The 20,239-nt window shown below is 47.6% G+C and overlaps 2 protein-coding genes across 2 annotated transcripts; one reads left to right on the forward strand and one right to left on the reverse strand.

The window, feature by feature from the left end:
* The first annotated feature begins 2,627 nt into the window (after positions 1-2,627).
* Positions 2,628-10,220, forward strand: LOC119811539 (prostatic spermine-binding protein-like). Its single transcript, XM_038325454.2, has 5 exons — positions 2,628-2,682; positions 2,794-2,896; positions 5,406-5,899; positions 7,988-8,058; positions 10,035-10,220. Exons 1-5 carry the CDS (start codon positions 2,628-2,630, stop codon positions 10,218-10,220), a joined length of 909 nt encoding a protein of 302 aa, XP_038181382.2.
* A 5,668-nt stretch (positions 10,221-15,888) lies between these two features.
* LOC119811540 (prostatic spermine-binding protein-like) lies at positions 15,889-18,941 on the reverse strand. Its single transcript, XM_038325455.1, has 3 exons — positions 18,875-18,941; positions 18,658-18,763; positions 15,889-16,336 (listed from the first exon to the last, which is right to left on the reverse strand). The coding sequence occupies exons 1-3, from the start codon at positions 18,927-18,929 to the stop codon at positions 15,889-15,891; spliced, it is 609 nt and encodes a 202-aa protein (XP_038181383.1). The 5' UTR covers positions 18,930-18,941.
* Between the last annotated feature and the right edge of the window lie 1,298 nt (positions 18,942-20,239).

Genomic DNA, 20,239 nt, shown 5'->3' on the forward strand with positions numbered 1-20,239 from the left:
ACTAGGTGTCCTGCTACAATCTCTACAGAGATGCATATGTAACATGCATGTGCTCACACACATGCTCACACACGTGCATGCATACACACACTTCAGTAATGGCAACAAAGGAATATTTTAATTTTGTGTTATGTTTACAATCTTCTTACAGGGTCTCACTATGTAACCCAGGCTAGCCTTAATCTTGGAACTGTTCCATTTCATCATCACAAGTGCTGGCGGTTACAGGCAGGCAACATAGCTATACTTTAAAAATGCAAGGTTTGGAGTTTGGCTTGTAGTCTAGTCCTCTTGTGCCCCAGAAGACTGGGACAAGAGGATCACAAATCAATACCAACTTGGCTACAGAGTCACTTCAAGATCAACCTGGAAAGTTAAAAGAGGATTGGGGCCTGGCATAGTGGCTCATGCCAGCACTCAGGGGGCTGAGGCAGGAGGATTTCCACCATGAAGAAGTTCAAGTCCAATTTGGATTTTAGAGTGAGATCCTGTTTAAAAGACAAACAGACAGACAGATAGGTGGGTAAGTAGGTAGACAGACAGACAGATAGATAGATAGATAGATAGATAGATAGATAGATAGATAGATAGATAGATAGGTAGGTAGGTAGGTAGATAGGTAGGTAGGTAGATAGATAGATAGATAGATAGATAGATAGATAGATAGATAGATAGATAGATAGATAGATAGATAGAAACAGACAGACAGGTAGATAGATAGCATGTGTTGGGCTCTATACAACTCCCAGAACTTCAGAATAAGTAGGCGATTGCCTGGAAAGGCTCAGCGGGTAAGGGCTCGCTGCCAAGCTTGGCAGTCTGAGTTGATACCTGAGCTTACATAATGGAAAGGAGAACTGACTTCAGGAAGTTGTCCTCTGACCTCTGCAAGCATACCATGGCACAATGTACCCCCATACAATTAACAATGTGCAAAACATAAGTAAATAGGTAAATGATTGGGCTATGCTCACACAGAAGAATTATGCATTGTTTATCTAAAATTCAATTGAATTGGATATCCTTCCTACATTTCATGAGGAGGCCAATTTAGGATACATCTGAGCTAGCAAGAACAACAAAACTTGGGGGTAGGAAACGTCTAGAAGGCGTGGAGAGGAAACCTCTTTCTTTGCTTGGTAGACCAGGTGCCAGAGCCCTCCAGCTCCCACCAGACAGCATCAGGCAGAATGGATTCTGTCTTGCTGGTCCCACAGAATGACCTGCCCACTTAGGTCAAGGACCATCTCTAGTCTACTGACCTGAGCAGAGGGGTCTCAGTGTGGCTGTGACCTCATTTGGGGTGAAAGGGGAAGAGCCTCCAAAGGGGAAATTATGAGCTGGACAGACCCTGCCAAAGATTCAGGCTCAGGATGGGTTGCCATGGCAGAGATGGCCACCCTGACACAGCTGCCCAACCTGAGACCAGACTTTCTGGGAACCTAGGGGACGAGGCTTGTGTTCCAGAGAAGTGGAGGCCGAAAAAATCTGTGGGTACCGAGGTGAGGCTGACACACCGCTTGGTACCTCGTTGTCTCAGCTATAAAATGGGACTGTAGTGATGCAGGCCGAGGAGCTGCGGAGAACCAAGGCTGTGCTGAGAACGTGAGCTGCTCAGCTGGCGGGAGATGCCATGAGTATTGTTTGGAAGGAGCATGCGTGCAACAAGTATTTTAAGTGAAGACTCTGATAAGGTCGCAGGCAACAACCCATGAAAGGAAGGGAGCTGGGACCTAGGATGCATAGTCTCCAGACCTGGACCCATCCTTCTCTGGAAAGTCATGGGCAGGACGAATCTGCTCTCCCCCATGTGTGCTCAGGACTCTACACATCTCATTTGCTCGAGAAAAATGTATTTTGTGGCTTTGGGCAGCTAGTTGGCCGGGATTTATAAAAATTACCAAGTGTGACCTCATAACTCCTCTCTCAGCTGTAAAACCTCCCTGTGCCCTGGTGAGATCCAACAGGCCATCCCCTGCATTTGCAGAGGACAGCACGGACTCTGGGGTTCATTTGCTCAAAAGCAGTGAAGGGGAACACAAATAGTGTCCCAGGATGTCTTGGATAGATCCCCACATTCTGCAGGAAACCCTGACAAGGGCGGGACTATGGAGGGCCCACAGCCACTATGACTGAGTGGCATCAGGGTATAAAGGGACGAGCCAAGGGGCTCAGACCACATAGCACAGGTAAGGAAGGAGCAGCAGCCCAGCCTGGTGCAGGAGGAGAGGCCAGAGGGGAAGGGCGGATGGGTTGAGCCAGACAGAGACTGAACCATGAGGAACGGATGAAGAGGTTAGGAATATGGGGCTTCTCCAGATGCAGCTTTAGACTTTGGGGAGCCCAGGGTAAGATGACATCATGGGACCTCTTGCTAAGAGCTTAGTCAGAATGCTAGTGTACTGACATTGGGGGCTCTCAGTGTGGGCACGTGGGTGAAACCGTCTTCGGGTTCTTCTGAAACCTTTTGGACCTATGGGAAAAGAGGGTTCCCAAATGTTCCATTGTCTCAATCTGGGTATTGGGATCCCATAAATCTGATGTCTTTTCCTCAGAGCCTTTTTGAAGACTTGCCATCTCCCTGTGACTTCCAAGCACCAGGCATGTGCCCCAAACCCTCAGGAGCCATGTTGATGCTGCTGGTCTTGGCCCTCCTTGCTGGTCCTACCTGCAGAGCCCAGAGTGAGTACCTGAGCTTCCTTTGTGGCCTTGACCTCCTGCATCCTGTCCTAGGCGTAAGGGCCTCTGGGTGAGGGAGTGACCCTGCGTGTTTTTATGCCTCATTTTCTCCAGACATACTGGACAATAAACTCGGCATCTATTTTTATGTTCGTGGTGAAGATCAGGGAGAACTCAAGGGCATCCGGGTCTTCTCGAGTTTTTATGGATTTGTCGGGTGAGTAGCGCTCTAGCTCCTAGTGTCCCTGCAGCACTCCCAGGTGGTACCCTCCTCCGTGGCTGATTGGCTGGAGCTCTTAGAGGATTCCCTGGATACATAACCACTTTATTTCCCAGCATCCTCTTGGCCTCTGCTTCTCCAGCTTGACCTGGACTAACCTACTCAGAGCTGGAATGCTCAGGCTTGGGTTAGACTGGACAGTCATCAGGGAGGCAGGCAGAGAGGAACCTCCACCTTTCTGGTTCAGAAAGAATCACAGAGGCTGAAGGGTCCCTTCTCCACAGAGTGCTGGTGGCCTTACTGCTCCTTGGTGGTGACACAAACTGATCCCATGGTCTAAGAGATGTCCCTGTGTCCACAGGACATGAATGTGCAGGTCACTCTGCCACTCTAGACCTCTGCTCTGCTCCAGAGAGCCCAGCCACTCCCCAGGGACACGCCAGATCTTGACTGTCCTCACCAGTGTCTGCCTCACGAGATCTGTTGTTCTCCTAGAGGGCCGCCATGGCCTTGCGTTCCTGGTGCCAAGCTTGGTAAATGCAAGCACAGTGCCCAAGGTTAACAATTTCAGATGAAGAATGAATATTCTTTTAGTATGTCTCCTGTGCAATATTGAGGTCATCTTAATCCTTAAGAAATCCATGTTGGAGCCGGGCGGTGGTGGCGCACGCCTTTAATCCCAGTACGCGGGAGGCAGAGGCAGGCGGATCTCTGTGAGTTTGAGACCAGCCTGGTCTACAAGAGCTAGCTCCAGGACAGGCTCTAAAGCTGCAGAGAAACCCTGTCTCTAAAAACAAAAAAAAAAACAAAAAAAACAAAAAAAAAAAAAAGAAATCCATGTTGGGTAACATGGAGAAGGCTGGGTAGATAAATTGTTTGCTGAGCATGTATGAGACCCCCGGTTTGGGTCCCCAGAAGCCACATGGAAGCTGAGAGCAGCAGCATGTGCATTGCAGACATACAGCAGACAGACACACACACACACACGCATAAGGACAAGCTCACATACACCCCTCACTTACATATACAATTCAGTTGGGAAAGTATCTATAAACGGTGCTAGGGACTGAACCTGAGACAACACTATGCTCATCTGCAGCCATCACTTTCACGAGACAGGACCGCACTCTGTATCCCAGGCTGGCCTTAAGCTTAGAGTCCTCCAACCTCGTCCTCACAACTGCTGGAGAGCATATGGCTTTCCTTTTAAAATGCAATATTGGAGCCTGGCCTGGTTTTCCAATCCTGTGATCCCAGCTCCCAGGATGCTGATGCTAGGGAATATCAAATGTGAGGGCAGAGCAACCTTGGGTTCAACCTGGACGACTTCGTAAACCCTGTCAGAATAGAAAGCAAAGAGAGGGTTGGAGCCCAGCATGGTGGCTCACTCATGTCAGTAACGTCAGAACTCAGGACGCTGAGGCAGGAGGATTTCCACTGTGAAGAAGTTTAAGGAAATCCTGGCTACACAGTGAGACCATGTTTTAAATAAAACAAAAGAAAGGTCAAACAAACCGTGAAGGCGAGAGACAGAGTCAGGGTACGGAGGTGAGACTGTGCATATCTGTGTGGCTTGTCTAGCACGTGTGAACCCCAGCTTTGATCCCCACTCCCACTACAATAGTGAAGGGTGGCAGTATGGCTCCGTAGGTGACAGTGCTGGCCGTCCTTCCTGACCACCTGAATTTGATCCACCTAACCCATACGGAAGAAGGAGAGAATAAATTCCCAAAAGTTCCCTTTAGACCTCCATAAGGCCCATGGGACACATGCACCTACATGGAACAACACGAAAGTGTGTGTGTGTTTGTGTGTATGTGTGTGTGTGTGTGTTTGCGTGGGTGTATGTGTGCGTGTGTGCACATATATAAACACACAAACAGAAAATACATGTCAAAATATGCATAAATAAACTATTCAGTGCTTGGGGTGTGCTTACCCTGAAATTACTAACTAATTATCTGAAATTCTAATAGAATTGAATATCATTTCTGGGGGCCTATTTGAGAATCATCTTTGCAAGCAAGGGAAAAAAGGAACCGGGTTAGGAAGAGTCCAGAAGACTTTGGGGGGACCTCTCTGCTTGGTAGAACAGCTGCTGGAGCCCTGACAGCACCAAGGATGCAGTCCCAGTCACTGGTTTCTGTCCCCCAGGGCCACCTGCGCCTCAGGTCAAGGTCCATCCCTGGTCTACTGGCCTGAGCAGAGAGGTCTCAGTGGTCGTTGCTGACTCCTTTGAGGCTGACAAGAGAGGATGTTCAGAGGGAAAATTGAGTTGGGCGGACACTGAAAGATTCAGGCTCAGGATGGGCCAGACTCACTGGTTACTCATGGGGAGAGAGGCGTCCTCAAGAGGCAGAGGTGGGAAGGTACCACAGGTTACACAACAGGCTGACAAGACAGAATACCAAGTGATATGTCATCTGGAGACTGACGTATAGGCTGGGAACCACTACAGTGCACGGCCTTAGCTGTGTGCGCGCTTTGACTGGGTCTCTCTCCCCAGCATCCAGCTGCTGTTTGGTGAACAGTGGAGTCCCGTCTACGGAGCTCAGTCTTCACATGAGCAGAAGTTCCTGCTGAGGAAGGGTGAGCGTGTGATTGCTGCAGACACTAATGATGGCGTCTGTGTGCATTACCTGCATTTGGTGACCAGCAATGGGTGCGAAGCCACTTTGGGTACTGAGAGAGACTATTTGCCCCTCAGAGTTGTTCGTGGCTCAGGCAAGCCCGCCCTGACGATCGAGGGCAAGTACTTGTCTGGTACTTGCATCACTGCGCTGAACTTCAAGTGGGGACACAGCCCTGAAGGTTCAGTCTCGGGGAAGCCAGAAGACCGGACGGTCAGTTTGTGCGGTGCCAAAGAGGACGGTGGGGGCAGTGATGAAGATGAAAGCAATGACAGAGAAAACGCTCATAACAGCAACGATAAGCATAGCGATGACAATGGTGACTCTACGGCCAATAGCGAAGACAGCAAGGGAGCCTGCAAAGATGGCAGTGTGGACAAAGGGAACTAAGGTCCAGACAGGGAAGACCATTGCCCTAGGCTGCTCAGAGCTCAGTCCTGCATCCTCAGCCAAGCTCACCCACCTGGAGGGACCAGTATACCAGGTGACCCTGGGCAGGAGGAAGCAAAGTCCACATGGCCCTGTATCTCTGTGTCCAATAAACTCTGTGCATCTATGTGAGCCTGAGTGGTCCTTGTCACCAAATGGGATGGGTTTGAGGTCCCCCAAAGCCTCCTTTTCCTCCCCCACGTTTTGGACCTACACCTGTGCACCGAGTTAGGGTTTGCACAGGAAGCCTCTTTGTCAACACAGCAGGACTGAGGTCCCGAGATGAGGGCAGCATCCAGCCACTGCACTGGGTCTGCAAGGAGAGCACAGAGTGTGCTGACCAGATGTCAGGGACTGGCTTTGTAGTGCTCCCATTTAACTATATTTGAGCAGGTGCTCCTCTCCAGATCACTCCATTCTCCAGCTGCCTCCCCCTCTTCCTTCTCCGGTCCTGCTCACTATCCTCCCTTTAAAGCTTGGCTGCTTGGAAGGCCTTTCCCTTGCAGTCAGGGATTAATCCTAGACTTCATGAATGCTAGGCAAGTCCTCTACCACTAAAGCCACATTCTTATTTGGCTTTATTTATTTATTTATTTATTCTTCATTAATGTAGGAATGAATGAGACAGGGTCTCACATAGCCTTAACTGTTCCACAAGGAAGAATTGCAAGTGTGTTTAGCCTAGAAAACGAGGCTCATCAAGCCACACTCTGGAAATCATAAAGAACGTCTGGTCAGCAGCTCAGTGGACCAGCCTAGGTCAGGAGAGGTCTCCAGCCAATTCCCATGGCTTCCTCTCTCCCTGCACGTGGTAGGTGCACATTTTTCAGAAGTTAAAAAAAAATAAATGAGTCTCAAAGATACTCCAATTTGATTATAATACCTCCCATGGCAAATTGATGAAAAAAAAATCACGTGTTTCAGGTCAATTAGTGTAAACTTCAAGATGCCTGTGTAACTGTGACCGATTGGCAACTTTCCAAAGTGTGCTACATGGCTACTTTCAAGGGAAGCTTTCAGAAAGGGTGATACAAATAGGAGGAATATTTTTCCAACTCAGTTAAGAGTATTCTCTGACTTTTGTTCACAAACCCCAGGCTACTAGAACCTTCGAATGGCATTTAAAATTAAATAAACTGGGCTAGGTGTCTCAGGCCTGTAATCCAATCTACTTGAGAGAGTGAGGAGGCAGAACTCAGAGTTCATAACCAGGGTAAGCAACTTGGCCTCAAAAAGTTTGTAAAACATTTTCATGTTTTGCAGTTTAAAAAATACTTGTTAATTTTTATTTTTTGCATTCATGTGTATATTTCCTGGGTATATTTTGACAGTTTCAAAATTCTAATTTTTTTAAAGAGAGAGAGAGAAAGAAAGAAAGAAAGGAAGAAAGAAAGAAAGAGAGAAAGAAAGAGGAAGGAATAAGGAAGGAAAAAAGAAAGAAAAGAGAAAAGAGAGGGGCTGGAGAGTTGGCTCAGGGGTTAAGAGCACTGGCTGCTCTTCCAGAGGACCTGGTTTGGTTCCCAGCACCCATGGAAGGCAGCTCACGGCCCTCTGTAACTCCAGCTCCAGCTGATCTGAATCTTCTTTTGGCCTCTTCTGACATCAAGCATGAATGTGTTATACATATGCAAAAGCCAACAAATATTCTTAAACATTAAAAAAATAAAGGAAGCTTAGACAGCTGGGCATGTTGACCTATGACTATAATGCCAGGTAGAGGTGAGTAGATCACGGGTTCAACGCTATTGCATTAGTCAGGGTTCTCAAGAGTAGCAGAATCTATAGAATGAATCTCTCATTCCGTGTGTGTGTGTGTGTGTGTGTGTGTGTGTGTGTGTATGTGTGTGATTTATTAGAATGACTTAGAGGTTTTGGACTAGCTAATCCAATAATGGCTTGCTATGAACAGAAAGTTCAAGAATTCATAAATTGCTCAGCTAGTGAGACTAGATGTCTCATGGTCTCAAACTGGAGCTGGAGTCCCAGCGAGTTCCAGGACAGGCTCCATAGCTATTGAAAAACTCTGAAGAAGAAGAAGAAGAAGAAGAAGAAGAAGAAGAAGAAGAAGAAGAAGAAGAAGAAGAAGAAGAAGAAGAAGAAGAAGAAGAAGAAGGCAAGGAAGGAAGGAAGGAAGGAAGGAAGGAAGGAAGGAAGGAAGGAAGGAAGGAAGGAAGGAAAGAAGTTCTCCAATCGGGGAAGCAATGCCTCAGCATCAGGACAGACGACCTTGTCAGCAAGAGTGAGGGTAAGGAGGCAAAAGCAAGAGCTTCCTTTTTCCATGTCCTTTTATGTGGGCTGCCACCAGAAGGATGTGGCCCAAACTTAGGGTAGGTCTCTCCACATCAAATTATATAATCAAGAAAACCTGCCACAGGCATGCCCAGCTGCTTCCGTATATAGTCATGTTGGCAGCCAGGATTAGCCAACACATCAGCTTACACTTCTGCATTGATAAATAGTTAAACACTGAGGGAAGTCAAGGCAGGAGTCACGGAGGAAAACTGCTTAGTAGCTTGCGCTCTTTACCTACTCTTAGAGAGAGAGAGAGAGAGAGAGAGAGACAGAGACACACACACAGAGAGAGAGAGACACAGAGACAGACAGACACACACACACAGACACACAGAGAGAGAGAAGTCTAAAAATAAATTTAGTGACATCTTATTTATGGCCTAACAAATAAAGCTTGCTTGAAGATCAGAGTGCAGAGCTAAGCCAATAGAGTTAGCCATAGAGGCCAAACAGTGGTGGCACACACCTTTAATCCCTGCACTTGGGAGACAGGTGGACAGATCTCTGTGAGTTCAAGGCCACTCTGGGTTACATGAGATTGAATCTGTCTAAAAGAGAAACATGGCTAACACAAAGGTGATCCCAGTATTTGAGATCACATGCCTTTAATCCCAGCACTAGGGAGGTAGAGACAGGAGCGATATGGCTGACCAGAGAGAGGACTATAAGGCGAGAGGAGACAGGAGCTAGGGGCAGTCTGAGGATTCGTAGGGACAGGATCGCCCCTTTGGTCTGAGCATTGGCAGAGATAAGAACCTAGTGGCTGACCACTCTTCTCTGATCCTTCAGTTTTCACCCCCGATAGCTGACTCCAAGTTGTCCTTTTTAAGATCAATTAGAATTCATGCTACACTTTCTACTTCAGGGAAGAGCCACTGCATAGGAACGATCATATTAAAAGCAAAAGCAAGGGCCTGGAGATATGGTTCAGAGGTGAAGATCACTTGCTTCTCTGGCAGAAGCCCTCGGTACAGTTCCCAGCCCCTCCATGGAGGGCCTCCGCCCTGTGGCTACAGTGCCAGGAGCCCCGACACCCTCCACTGGCCTCCTCAGCTACTAGGCACGCATGTGGAACACAGAAATCCACACAGGCAGAACACATATACATAAATAAAAAATATACATAAAAATAAATCTTTTTTAAAAGAGCAAAACCCTAATCCAGTAGTGTAAGCCCGAATTTTGAAGTGCTGTGGCCAATATCTGGGACTCACTCAAGATCTTCTCTGCTCCCAAGAGGCTACGTAGCCCTGCTTCTTCTGCTCTGCTGCCTGCAGTGCATACGGCTCACACCCGCTTCTGTCCTTGGCAGTCAGCCCACGGCCCTGGCAGCTCCAATATCCAGGGCTTTCCACTGTAACCAATGGCCTCCCTTAAGGACGTCTGAACCTGCCGTATGCTTCCAAGCCTCGATCACGCTTGATGACTCATTCAATCTTGTCTCTCATGCCTTTAAAGCCAGTATCAAATGGAGAGTCTTTTACATTGCCAATTTTGGTTGCCAGCTTGAAGCAGCCTGTGCCCCCCACATCCAACTAAACAAAAGATTCTGTGTGCTGACCCTGGTTTCATCCCAAAAGGTTTTGTTTCAATGATGCTGGTCTCTTTTTAATCATGGTGTGTTCTCAGCCCTGGTCAGCCAGCATTCATGTCCCAATAAAGCAAAAGTTATGCTTCCAGAGTCTAAAGTGAAATACATTAAAAATGGCCTGTGCAGAGTATTTGAAGAGCTCTCGGCCTTCTCTCTGAAACTCATAAGCCTGCATTGTCTGTATTTCTCTCAGTTCTTATCCCCCAAGGCTCCCACAGGACAGCTCCATTCAACCCAAGCACCCAATGGCTTTTACGGGCCAAAAGTTCCAAACACTTCTACAATCCTCAACAGCAGCATGGTTAAGGCCACTGTACGTATGCCCCCACGCTCTGTTCTGAGTTTTGTTCTAGTTTGGTTTCTGCCTCAAGCTCCTTAGCTTCCCTTCGTGATGGAGCATAACCTGTAAGATGAAGAAAGCCTCTCCTCTCTGGGTTTCTTTGGATCATCGTGTTTACAAAACCAGCAAACTATAACAGAGGGTCTTACTACGGAGCACTGGCTGGCCTAGAACTTGCTGTGTGTACTGGGATGACCTTGCGCTCACAGAGATCCACCTTCTCTGCCTCCCAAGTGCTAGAGAGATCACTTACAGTTCTTCCTCTGGAGGACCCAAGTTCAGCTCCCAATACCAAGTCAGGTGGCTCAGTTCCAGGTGCACATACCAACATACAAATACACACCTACACATATTAAAATGTTGAAAAAATAAATCTTCAAATACATTCCAACACTTGAAGTGAAGCAGAGGCAAGATAGAAGCATTTCTGGGTTTCTGGATCCTGAGTTCCCTAGGCCAGAAGTAAGTTGGGGACAGTAGTGGACGCTCCAAACACACTTCAATATAGAGCCACACCCAGACCTTGAGTCTTTTTTAAAAGATCTATCTACCTAGATATGTATGTATGTATGTATGTATGTATGTATGTATGTATTATTATGCAGGTCTTCTGCCTGCATGGATGCCTGCAGGCCAGAAGAGGGCACCAGATCTCACTCTAGATAGTTGTGAGCCACCCTGTGGTTGCTGGGAATTGAACTTAGGACCTCCGGAAGAGCAGACAGTGCTCCTAACTGCTGAGCTATCTCTCCAGCCCCAAAACCTTGAGTCTTAGCCACAAGACTCAACCCAAACAGGGAACAAGTTGAGACTTGGTTTATTTCCAGCACCAATATGGTGGCCCACAACCATCTAGACCTGCAGTTCTGGGGCTCCTGACACCTTCTTCTGGCTGCTGCAGGCACCAGGCACACATATGGAGCACATAAATACATGAAAGCAAAACACTCACACATATAAACCAATAAAAGCTTTAAAAATTTAAGCAAACTCTTTGTCTTAGGGTTTCTAGTACTCTGAAGAGACACCATGGCCTAACCCTTAAAAGGAAAACATTTGGGGGCTGGAGAGATGGCTCAGTGGTTTATATATATAAAAGGTGGGGCTGACTTACAGTCTCAGAGCTTTAGTCCCTTGTTGTCATGGCAGGAAACAAGGCAGCGTGCAGGCAGACATGGTGCTGGAGAAGGAGCCTAGAGTCTACATCTTGATGAGCAGGCAGCAGGAGTGACACTGAGCCAGGCTTGAGCTTTGGAAACCCCAAATCTCACCCCCAGTGACCTGCTTCTTCCAACAAGGCCGTTTTCACTCAAACCACCACATTCTTATTTTGTTATGGCTCAATTTGCCCAAGTGGTTAAAGTCTAATATAGTTAAGAAAAACCATGGCCAGGCATTGGGGCACACACTTCAATCTCAGCACTCAGGAAGCAGAGGCAGGTGGATCTCTGTGAATTCCAGGCCAAACTGGTCTATATAGTGAGTTTCAGGACAGCCAGGGCTATAGAGGGAGAACTTGTATCAACAAAACAAAATAAAAGGATTAACAAAATGCAAGGTATTATGTTGATTAGGCATACATTCTTTGTCTTTTAAGTCTCTGTCACTGGGCGGTGGTGGCTCACACCTTTAATCCCGTGCTCACAGAGACAGGTAGATCTCTGTGTTTGAGACCAGCCTGGTCTACAGAGTGAGTTCCAGGACAGCCAAGGCTAAACAGAGAAACCCTGTATTAGACCATTTTCCAGAAACCTGGCACAACTCACTCAGACCTTCTGAGCTTTGAGCTTTAAACTGTTTTTACTTTTGTTTTCATCTTTCATTTTTAGTCTCCGAAAAAAATCTTATTTTATTATATAAAATTTATCTTTATTTTTTAAAAAATATAATTTACCTATATCCGAAAATTTTCTATTTCATTTATTATTTGTATTATTGCTATTGCTATTTAATTTCTGTAAACAAACATTGACTCCAAATTATATACATTGTACTTTTTCTTCATTCTTTTGAGACAGGGTTTCTCTGTGCAGTCCTGGCTGTCCTGGAACTCACTCTGAAGACCAGGCTGGCCTCGAACTCACATAGATCCACCTACTTCTGCCTCCTGAGTGTGGGATTAAAGGCATGAGCCACCACCACCTGGCTACATGGTACATTTTAACAAAGTATGATCACCTATGTACATGATGTCAAGCTTTCAAAATCTTCTCTCAGCCGGGCGGTGGTGGCGCACGCCTTTAATCCCAGCACTCGGGAGGCAGAGGCAAGCGGATCTCTGAGTTCGAGGCCAGCCTGGTCTACAAGAGCTAGTTCCAGGACAGGCTCTAGAAACCACAGGGAAACCCTGTCTCGAAAAACCAAAAAAAAAAAAAAAAAAAAACCTTCTCTCATACATTACACCCTTACCACAGTGTCCCATCCCTCCATGCCTCCTTGTCCCTGCCCCCAACCCCTGTACCCAGGATCCAATGCTCCTTCTGTTTTCCTTCAGAAAAGAGCAGACCCCACAGGATATCAGTCAAACAGCATAGCAAGTTACAATACAACTAGGTACAAACCCCCATAGCAAGGCTGGACAAGGCAACCTAGTAGGAAGGGGTCCCAAGTGCAGGCAAAAGAGTCAAAGACAGCCCCACTCACACTGTTACAGGTCCCACAAGAACACCAAGAAGCTTCACAACCATAACATATATACAGAGAACCTAGCTCAGACCCATACAGGGTGTGTGAGTGTTGCTTCAGTCTCTGTGAGCCCCTATGAGCCCAGCTTAGTTGATTCTGTGGGCTGTGTTCTCCTACAATCCTTCAATCCTTCCTTCCCTCTTCCATGGCATTCCTAAATGGCTGAGAAACGCTTAAAGAAGTGTTCAACACCCCTAGCTGTCAGGGAAATGCAAATTAAAACTATTTCGTTACTCCATCTTCCATTTGTTAGAATGTCTAAGATCAAAAACCCAAGTGGCATTTCGTGCTGTGAACACTTCTTCATTGCTGGTGGGAGTGCAAACTGTACAACCACTATGGAAATCAATATGGCAGTTCCTCAAAAAACTGGGAACCAATCTACCTCAAGACCCTGTTATACCACTCCTGGGCATATACCCAAAGGACGCTCCATTCTACAAAAGAACACTTGCTCAACTTTGTCCATTGTGGCTTTATTAATAATAGCTAGAAACAGGAGGCAACATAGATGTCTGACAAGCAAAGACTGGGTAAGAAAATGTGGTAATTTGCACAATGGACTATTACTCAGGTGTTAAAACGTGACATCAAGAAATTTGCAGATGAGCCGGGCAGTGGTGGCGCACGCCTTTAATCCCAGCACTCGGGAGGCAGAGGCAGGCGGATCTCTGTGAGTTCGAGGCCAGCCTGGTCTACAAGAGCTAGGTCCAGGACAGGCTCTAAAAAAAAGCTGCAGAGAAACCCTGTCTTGAAAAACCAAAAAAAAAAAAAAAAAAAAAAAAAAAGAAAAGAAAAGAAATTTGCAGATGGATGGAACTAGAAAAAATCATCCTGGGTGAGGTAACCCAGAGCCAGAAAGATAAACATGGCATGTACTCAGTTATAGGTGGATATTAGCTATAAGGTATAGTTAATAATAAGAATAACCATGCAACAATCCACAGACCCAGAGAGGCTAAATTACAGGAAGGGCCCACAGGATACATGGGTCTCCCTGGGAGGAGGAAATGAATAGATTTTGTAGGTGGACTGGGGCTGTGGAGATGGGAACAAGTGGGATCAAGCCAGGGGCGGGGTGGAGGGGGAGAATACAGGGGAAGACGGCCGGAATTGAGGGGTTACGGAATATGGAATATGGAAACCTATGCGGTGGAAACTCCCTTGGTTCGAGGAGGGTGACCCTAGGAAAGACTCCTAGCAATGGGGGATATGGAGCCTGACCAGTTATCTTCTGTAGCCAGGCAAGGATTTCAGTGGTGGGACACCAACCCAACCACAAAACCTTCAACTTGCACTTTGTCCTGCCTGCAAGGACAATGGTTCTTCAAATCCCCCAATCTTGAGAAATTCCTGTCCTCTTGTCCCATTCCCAGTTCCCTGCGCTACTGGTTTAGGACACAGAGCCTCATTTGATGGATAATTTGGGACTTGAGATGGCCCCTTTGCTGACCCTGGGCTCAGTCATATGGCAGACTGTAACTTTCCAACAGACCTGCCAACAGCTAGGGAGAGGGGGGCTCAGTGTCCCCACTTGTCTGACTCTGATGAACTCCCAGTGACCTCATATAAAAATGAATGGACATGACCACAGTCCAGCAGGCCTTGGTGAGCTCCCATTAGATCAGTCACACTGTCTCAGTGGGTGGACACACCCCTCGCGGTCCTGACTTCCTTGCTCATATTTTCTCTCCTTCTGCTCTTCATCAGGACCTTGGGAGCTCAGTCAAGTGCTCCAATGTGGTTCTCTGTCTCTATCTCCATCCATCGCCGGATGAAGGTTCTATGGTGATATGCAAGATATTCATCAGTGTGGCTATGGGATAAGGCCAGTTCAGGCACCCTCTCCTCTGCTGCCCAAGGACCTAGCTGGGGACATCTCTCTGGACAACTGGGAGCTGCTCTAGAGCCAAGTCTCTTGTCAACCCTAAAATGGCTCCCTTAATTAAGATATCTTCTTTTTTTTTTTTTTTTTTTTTTTTTTTTTTTTTTTTTTTTTTTTTTTTTTTTTGGTTTTTCGAGACAGAGTTTCTCTGTGGCTTTGGAGCCTGTTCTGGAACTAGCTCTTGTAGACCAGGCTGGCCTCGAACTCACAGAGATCCGTCTGCCTCTGCCTCCCGAGTGCTGGGATTAAAGGCGTGCACCACCACCGCCCGGCCTTAAGATATCTTCTTCCCTGGTCCCATATCCACTCTTCCTCCATCAGACTGGACTCTCTGAATGTGGCTGACAATGAGGGCTGAGTGAGAAGCCGATGATAATGGCACTGGGTTTTGATTCTACTGCATGTACTGGCTTCCGGGGAGCCTAGTCTGTTTGGATGCTCACCTTCCTAGATCTGGATGGAGGGAGGAGGGCTTTGAACGTCCCACAGGGCAGGGCACCCTGACTTCTCTTAGGACTGGAGAGGTGGGGTGAAGTGGGGGAGAGTGAAAGAGAAATGGGAGGAGGTGGAAATTTTTAATAAATAAATAAATAAATGGATAATGAATGAATGAATGAATGATAACAACTTACTGCTTACACAGGCAGCTAGCTTTGTAAGGGAGGATAGTGAGCAGGACCAGAGAAGGGAGAGGAGGAGGCAGCTGGAGAATGGAGTGATCTGGAGAGGAGCACCTGCTCAAATATAGTTAAATGGGAGCACTACAAAGCCAGTCCCTGACATCTGGTCAGCACACTCTGTGCTCTCCTTGCAGACCCAGTGCAGTGGCTGGATGCTGCCCTCATCTGGGGACCTCAGTCCTGCTGTGTTGACAAAGAGGCTTCCTGTGCAAACCCTAACTCAGTGCACAGGTGTAGGTCCAAAACGTGGGGGAGGAAAAGGAGGCTTTGGGGGACCTCAAACCCATCCCATTTGGTGACAAGGACCACTCAGGCTCACATAGATGCACAGAGTTTATTGGACACAGAGATACAGGGCCATGTGGACTTTGCTTCCTCCTGCCCAGGGTCACCTGGTATACTGGTCCCTCCAGGTGGGTGAGCTTGGCTGAGGATGCAGGACTGAGCTCTGAGCATCCTACTCCTCCTGCTCATCTTCCTCCTCCTCCTCCTCCTCCTCGTCGTCGTCGTCGTCGTCTTTGTCCTTATCTTTTTCGGCTTTCTTCTTTTTGGAAGTGTTAAGGCTGGTCGTTGGTTTCCCTGGAAGTTGCGTGGAGCCCACATCCTGGGGGCCATGTGTCCATTTGAAGCCCATCCCCCGGATGCAGATAAATGGTGTATACATGCCATTGACGGTCACTAGATGCTTGTCTGGACCTCCACTGTCATCAAATGGTTTGCCTCTCTTAAAACCAAAGGTAAACTCGGTCCCCTGGTTGGTAGTGAAGGTCAGGGAACACAGGCAGTTTGCCTCTTTGCCATGCACCTTTATCACGTGCTCTCCATCCTTCAGCTGAAAGTCTTTATAATCCACTGAGTTGGCACCGTAGACATCACTCCAATGATTGCCGAACTGCAACTGGATGCTGGAGGGAAAGCAATCAGCACAACCTCAGGAATGCCTGCTCTTCCTCAAAACCAGCCCTGTCCTGGTTCCGTCTCCAGAAGTGCCCGGCTCTGATATGGCAGCCTGGAGTTCTTCCTACCGTCTCTTCCAGACTCATCCCTCCTCCCAGGGCCTCAGGTCAGGCATCTGTGCCAGGGCAGCTAGCTCTAACCCTGCAGCCCATTCTAAGCCTGACTCTTTTGCAGGCTCTGCCCAACTCACAGTTTCCCCTCTGGAGCCTTCTCCCCTGTCTGCCCCAAATGAGGCAGCAGTCACGGTGAGAACCCCTCCGCTAAGGTCAGCACAGCAGGGATGGACTCATAGGACCTCAGAGACCAGAGAGGCAGGTCTCTCCTTGTGTTGTCAGGTGGGATGCTCTGTGATGCAAAGCAGAAAGATGACCCCTCCCCAAGTCTTCTAGACTATTGCTAATGCCAGCTTCTTCCTTTTCTTGCAAGATGAAATGTGTATCAAATCAGACCCCATATAAAATGCTAGAAGGAACTGGCAGTGGCGGCGCACGCCTTTAATCCCAGCACTTGGGAGGCAGAGGCAGGTGGATCTCTGTGAGTTCAAGACCAGCCTGGTCTACAAGATCAAGTTCCAAAACAGGCTCCAAAGCTACAGAGAAACCCTGTCTTAAAAAATAAAAAAATAAAATAAAAAAAGCAGGAAGGCTATCCAGTTCAATCAGAATTTCTGATAGTCGTGAGTACTTTTCAGTGTGAGTATATTTTATGCTACATGGTTTATTTGCTTATTTTTGACATTGATTTGCTATTCATTTTGTGTATACATGTGTATGTGTGTATTTATGTGTGTGTATACTTGTAGGCCCACATATGCCAAGGCTTTAGTGAAGGGAGAGGAGAACCATTGGGATTTTGTTCTCTCCTTCCACTATGTGGGTTCCATGACTCAAACTCAGGCCAGCTTGGCCAGCCCGCACCTTTACCTGCCAGAGCCATCTTGCCAGCCCTTCCTGCTTTAGTGATACTGGAGACTGAATCCAGGGTCACACATGTGCTAGGCAAGCCACTAAGCTTGATTACTTTCTTGCCTTTTTATTTTATCTGAAACAGAACCTCACTGTGTAGCCAGAATTTCCTTAAACTTCTTCAGAGTGGAAATCCTCCTGCCTCAGCCTCCTGAGTTCTGACATTACTGACATGAGCCACCATGCTGGGATCCAACCCTCTCTTTGCTTTCTATTCTAGACAGGGTTTACAAAGTCGTCCAGGTTGAGCCCGAGGTGACTCTGTAGTACCGCCTGCCCTCACGTTTGATATTCTCTAGCATCAGCATCCTGGGTGCTGGGATCAATGGATTGGAAAACCAGGCCAGGCTCCAATATTGCATTTTAAAAGGAAAGCCATATGCTCTCCAGCAGTTGTGAGGACGATGTTGGAGGACTCTAAGCTTAAGGCCAGCCTGGGATACAGAGTGAGATCCTGTCTCGTGAAAGTGATGGCTGCAGATGAGCATAGATAGTGTTGTCTCAGGTTCAGTCCCTAGCACCGTTTATAGATACTTTCCCAACTGAATTGTATATGTAAGTGAGGGGTGCATGTGAGCTTGTCCCTATGCGTGTGTGTGTCTGTCTGTCTGCTGTATGTCTACAATGCACATGCTGCTGCTCTCAGCTTCCATGTGGCTTCTGGGGACCCAAACCGGGGGTCTCATATGTGCACAGCAAACAATTTATCTACCCAGCCTTCTCCATGTTACCCAACATGGATTTCTTAAGGATTAAGATGACCTCAATATTGCACAGGAGACATACTAAAAGAATATTCATTCTTCATCTGAAATTGTTAACCTTGGGCACTGTGCTTGCATTTACCAAGCTTGGCACCAGGAACACAAGGCCATGACGGCCCTCTGGGAGAACAACAGATCTCGTGAGGCAGACACTGGTGAGGACAGTCAAGATCTGGCGTGTCCCTGGGGAGTGGCTGGGCTCTCTGGAGCAGAGCAGAGGTCTAGAGTGGCAGAGTGACCTGCACATTCATGTCCTGTGGACACAGGAACATCTCTTAGACCATGGGATCAGTTTGTGTCACCACCAAGGAGCAGTAAGGCCACCAGCACTCTGTGGAGAAGGGACCCTTCAGCCTCTGTGATTCTTTCTGAACCAGAAAGGTGGAAGTTCCTCTCTGCCTGCCTCCCGATGACTGTTTAATCTAACCCAAGCCTGAGCATCCCAGCTCTGAGTAGGCTAGTTCAGGTTAGGGATCTAGACCATCCACAGGAGCAGGCACAGCTGGGGAGTGTGGGAACCAGGAGTCGGAAGCTACTCACCCCTTGATGCACTTTGCTATTGTTAAGTAGACCCGGATGACCTTGATTTCACCCTGATCTTCACCATGAACGTAGAAATAGGTGCCGACTTTTCTGCCCAGTATGCCTGGAGAAAGCAAGGCAGAAGAACACTCAGAGTCACTCCCTCACTCAGAGGCCCTTACGCCTAGGACAGGATGCAGGAGGTCAAGGCCACAAAGGAGGCTCAGGTACTCACTCTGGGCTCTGCAGGTAGGAACAGCAAGGAGGGCCAAGACCAACAGCAGCAGCATGGCTCCTGGAGGTTTGGGGCACACGCCTGGTGCTTGGATGTCACAGGGAGATGGCAAGTCTTCAAAAAGGCTCTGAGGAAAAGACATCAGATTTATGGGATCCCAATACCCAGATTGAGACAATGGAACATTTGGGAACCCTCTTTTCCCATAGGTCCAAAAGGTTTCAGAAGAACCCGAAGACGGTTTCACCCACGTGCCCACACTGAGAGCCCCCAATGTCAGTGCGCTAGCATTCTAACTAAGCTCTTAGCAAGAGGTCCCATGATGTCACCTTACACTGGGCTCCCCAAAGTCTAAAGCTGCTCCTGGAGAAGCCCCATGTTCCTAACCTCTCCATCCGTTCCTCATGGTTCAGTCTCTGTCTGGCTCAACCCATCCGTCCTTCCCCTCTGGCCTCTCCTCCTGCACCAAGCTGGGCTGCTGCTCCTTCCTTACCTGTGCTGTGTGGTCTGAGCCCCTTGGCTCGTCCCTTTATACCCTGATGCCACTCAGTCATAGTGGCTGTGGGAATGGTTTCTGGAAATGCTTTGTCAGCTGGCCTTCGGAAACTGGACTTATGCCAAACCCTGTAAGCAAGATGTTCATGTGCTTTGCAACCATTTAAAACTATGTACGCAATATGCTTTCCTACTGTGTACCCAACATGTTTAAATTTATTTTGACTTTAAGAAAACAATGTAACCAATCTTACCATGTCTGGGACTCCCATATAATCAAGTTTTACAAGCTAAACTGAGCAAATAGTTTTAAAAGGCTAGGTCAGACACAGCAAGGGAACTAAGAAGGAGCGCATACAGGTTAGGAATTGTCAATCAGCAGAGGAGAGTGTTTATCAGAGGAAAATAAAAGAGAGGAGGGCCAGGATGATGGAGAAGAGTTTCTTCCTCCTCCTCTTCCTCCTCATCCTCCTGATGAGACAGACTTAGAATAAAGGGGAAGTTGGGGAAGCGACCACCAACACAAAAGCTGTCTTTAGAGCCAGGCAAGTTCCTCACACAAGAGCCACGGATCTGATCTATGTGTGTCTTGAAGGAATGCGTCGCCTTTGCAGTCTCGGCCCTTATTGTGCACTGTTTGCGCCACTCGATAATTCAAGACATCCTGGTTTGGCAAGAACGAGTTGTGACCAAAGTCAGGCTGTAGAAGGCCGTCAGAAGAAAAGCTCTGCGTATGGCAGGAACAATCCCTGTCTTCTGCAGTGACCCCTCCAAAATCAGCTGCTTCATTCTGATGCTCACACCAGGTACTCAGTTTCCAATATGCCGTTTCATCGCCTGACCCAGAACGATGTATGTGTGTTTGTCTGT

The sequence above is a fragment of the Arvicola amphibius genome, chromosome 4 (genome assembly GCF_903992535.2).
Source record: "Arvicola amphibius chromosome 4, mArvAmp1.2, whole genome shotgun sequence".
Lineage (NCBI taxonomy): Eukaryota > Metazoa > Chordata > Mammalia > Rodentia > Cricetidae > Arvicola > Arvicola amphibius.

Excerpts from the sequence above, each read along its gene's own strand:
- LOC119811540 (XM_038325455.1), bottom strand. The coding sequence starts at position 18,929 with ATGCTGCTGCTGTTGGTCTTGGCCCTCCTTGCTGTTCCTACCTGCAGA. Across the intron at positions 18,764-18,874 it reads TCCTACCTGCAGAGCCCAGA|GCATACTGGGCAGAAAAGTC; the intron begins GTGAGTACCTGA and ends TGCTTTCTCCAG. Across the intron at positions 16,337-18,657 it reads ATAGCAAAGTGCATCAAGGG|CATCCAGTTGCAGTTCGGCA; the intron begins GTGAGTAGCTTC and ends CTTTCCCTCCAG.
- LOC119811539 (XM_038325454.2), top strand. The coding sequence starts at position 2,628 with ATGTTGATGCTGCTGGTCTTGGCCCTCCTTGCTGGTCCTACCTGCAGA. Across the intron at positions 2,683-2,793 it reads TCCTACCTGCAGAGCCCAGA|ACATACTGGACAATAAACTC; the intron begins GTGAGTACCTGA and ends CATTTTCTCCAG. Across the intron at positions 8,059-10,034 it reads AAGAAGAAGAAGAAGAAGAA|TTCTTATCCCCCAAGGCTCC; the intron begins GAAGAAGAAGAA and ends TATTTCTCTCAG.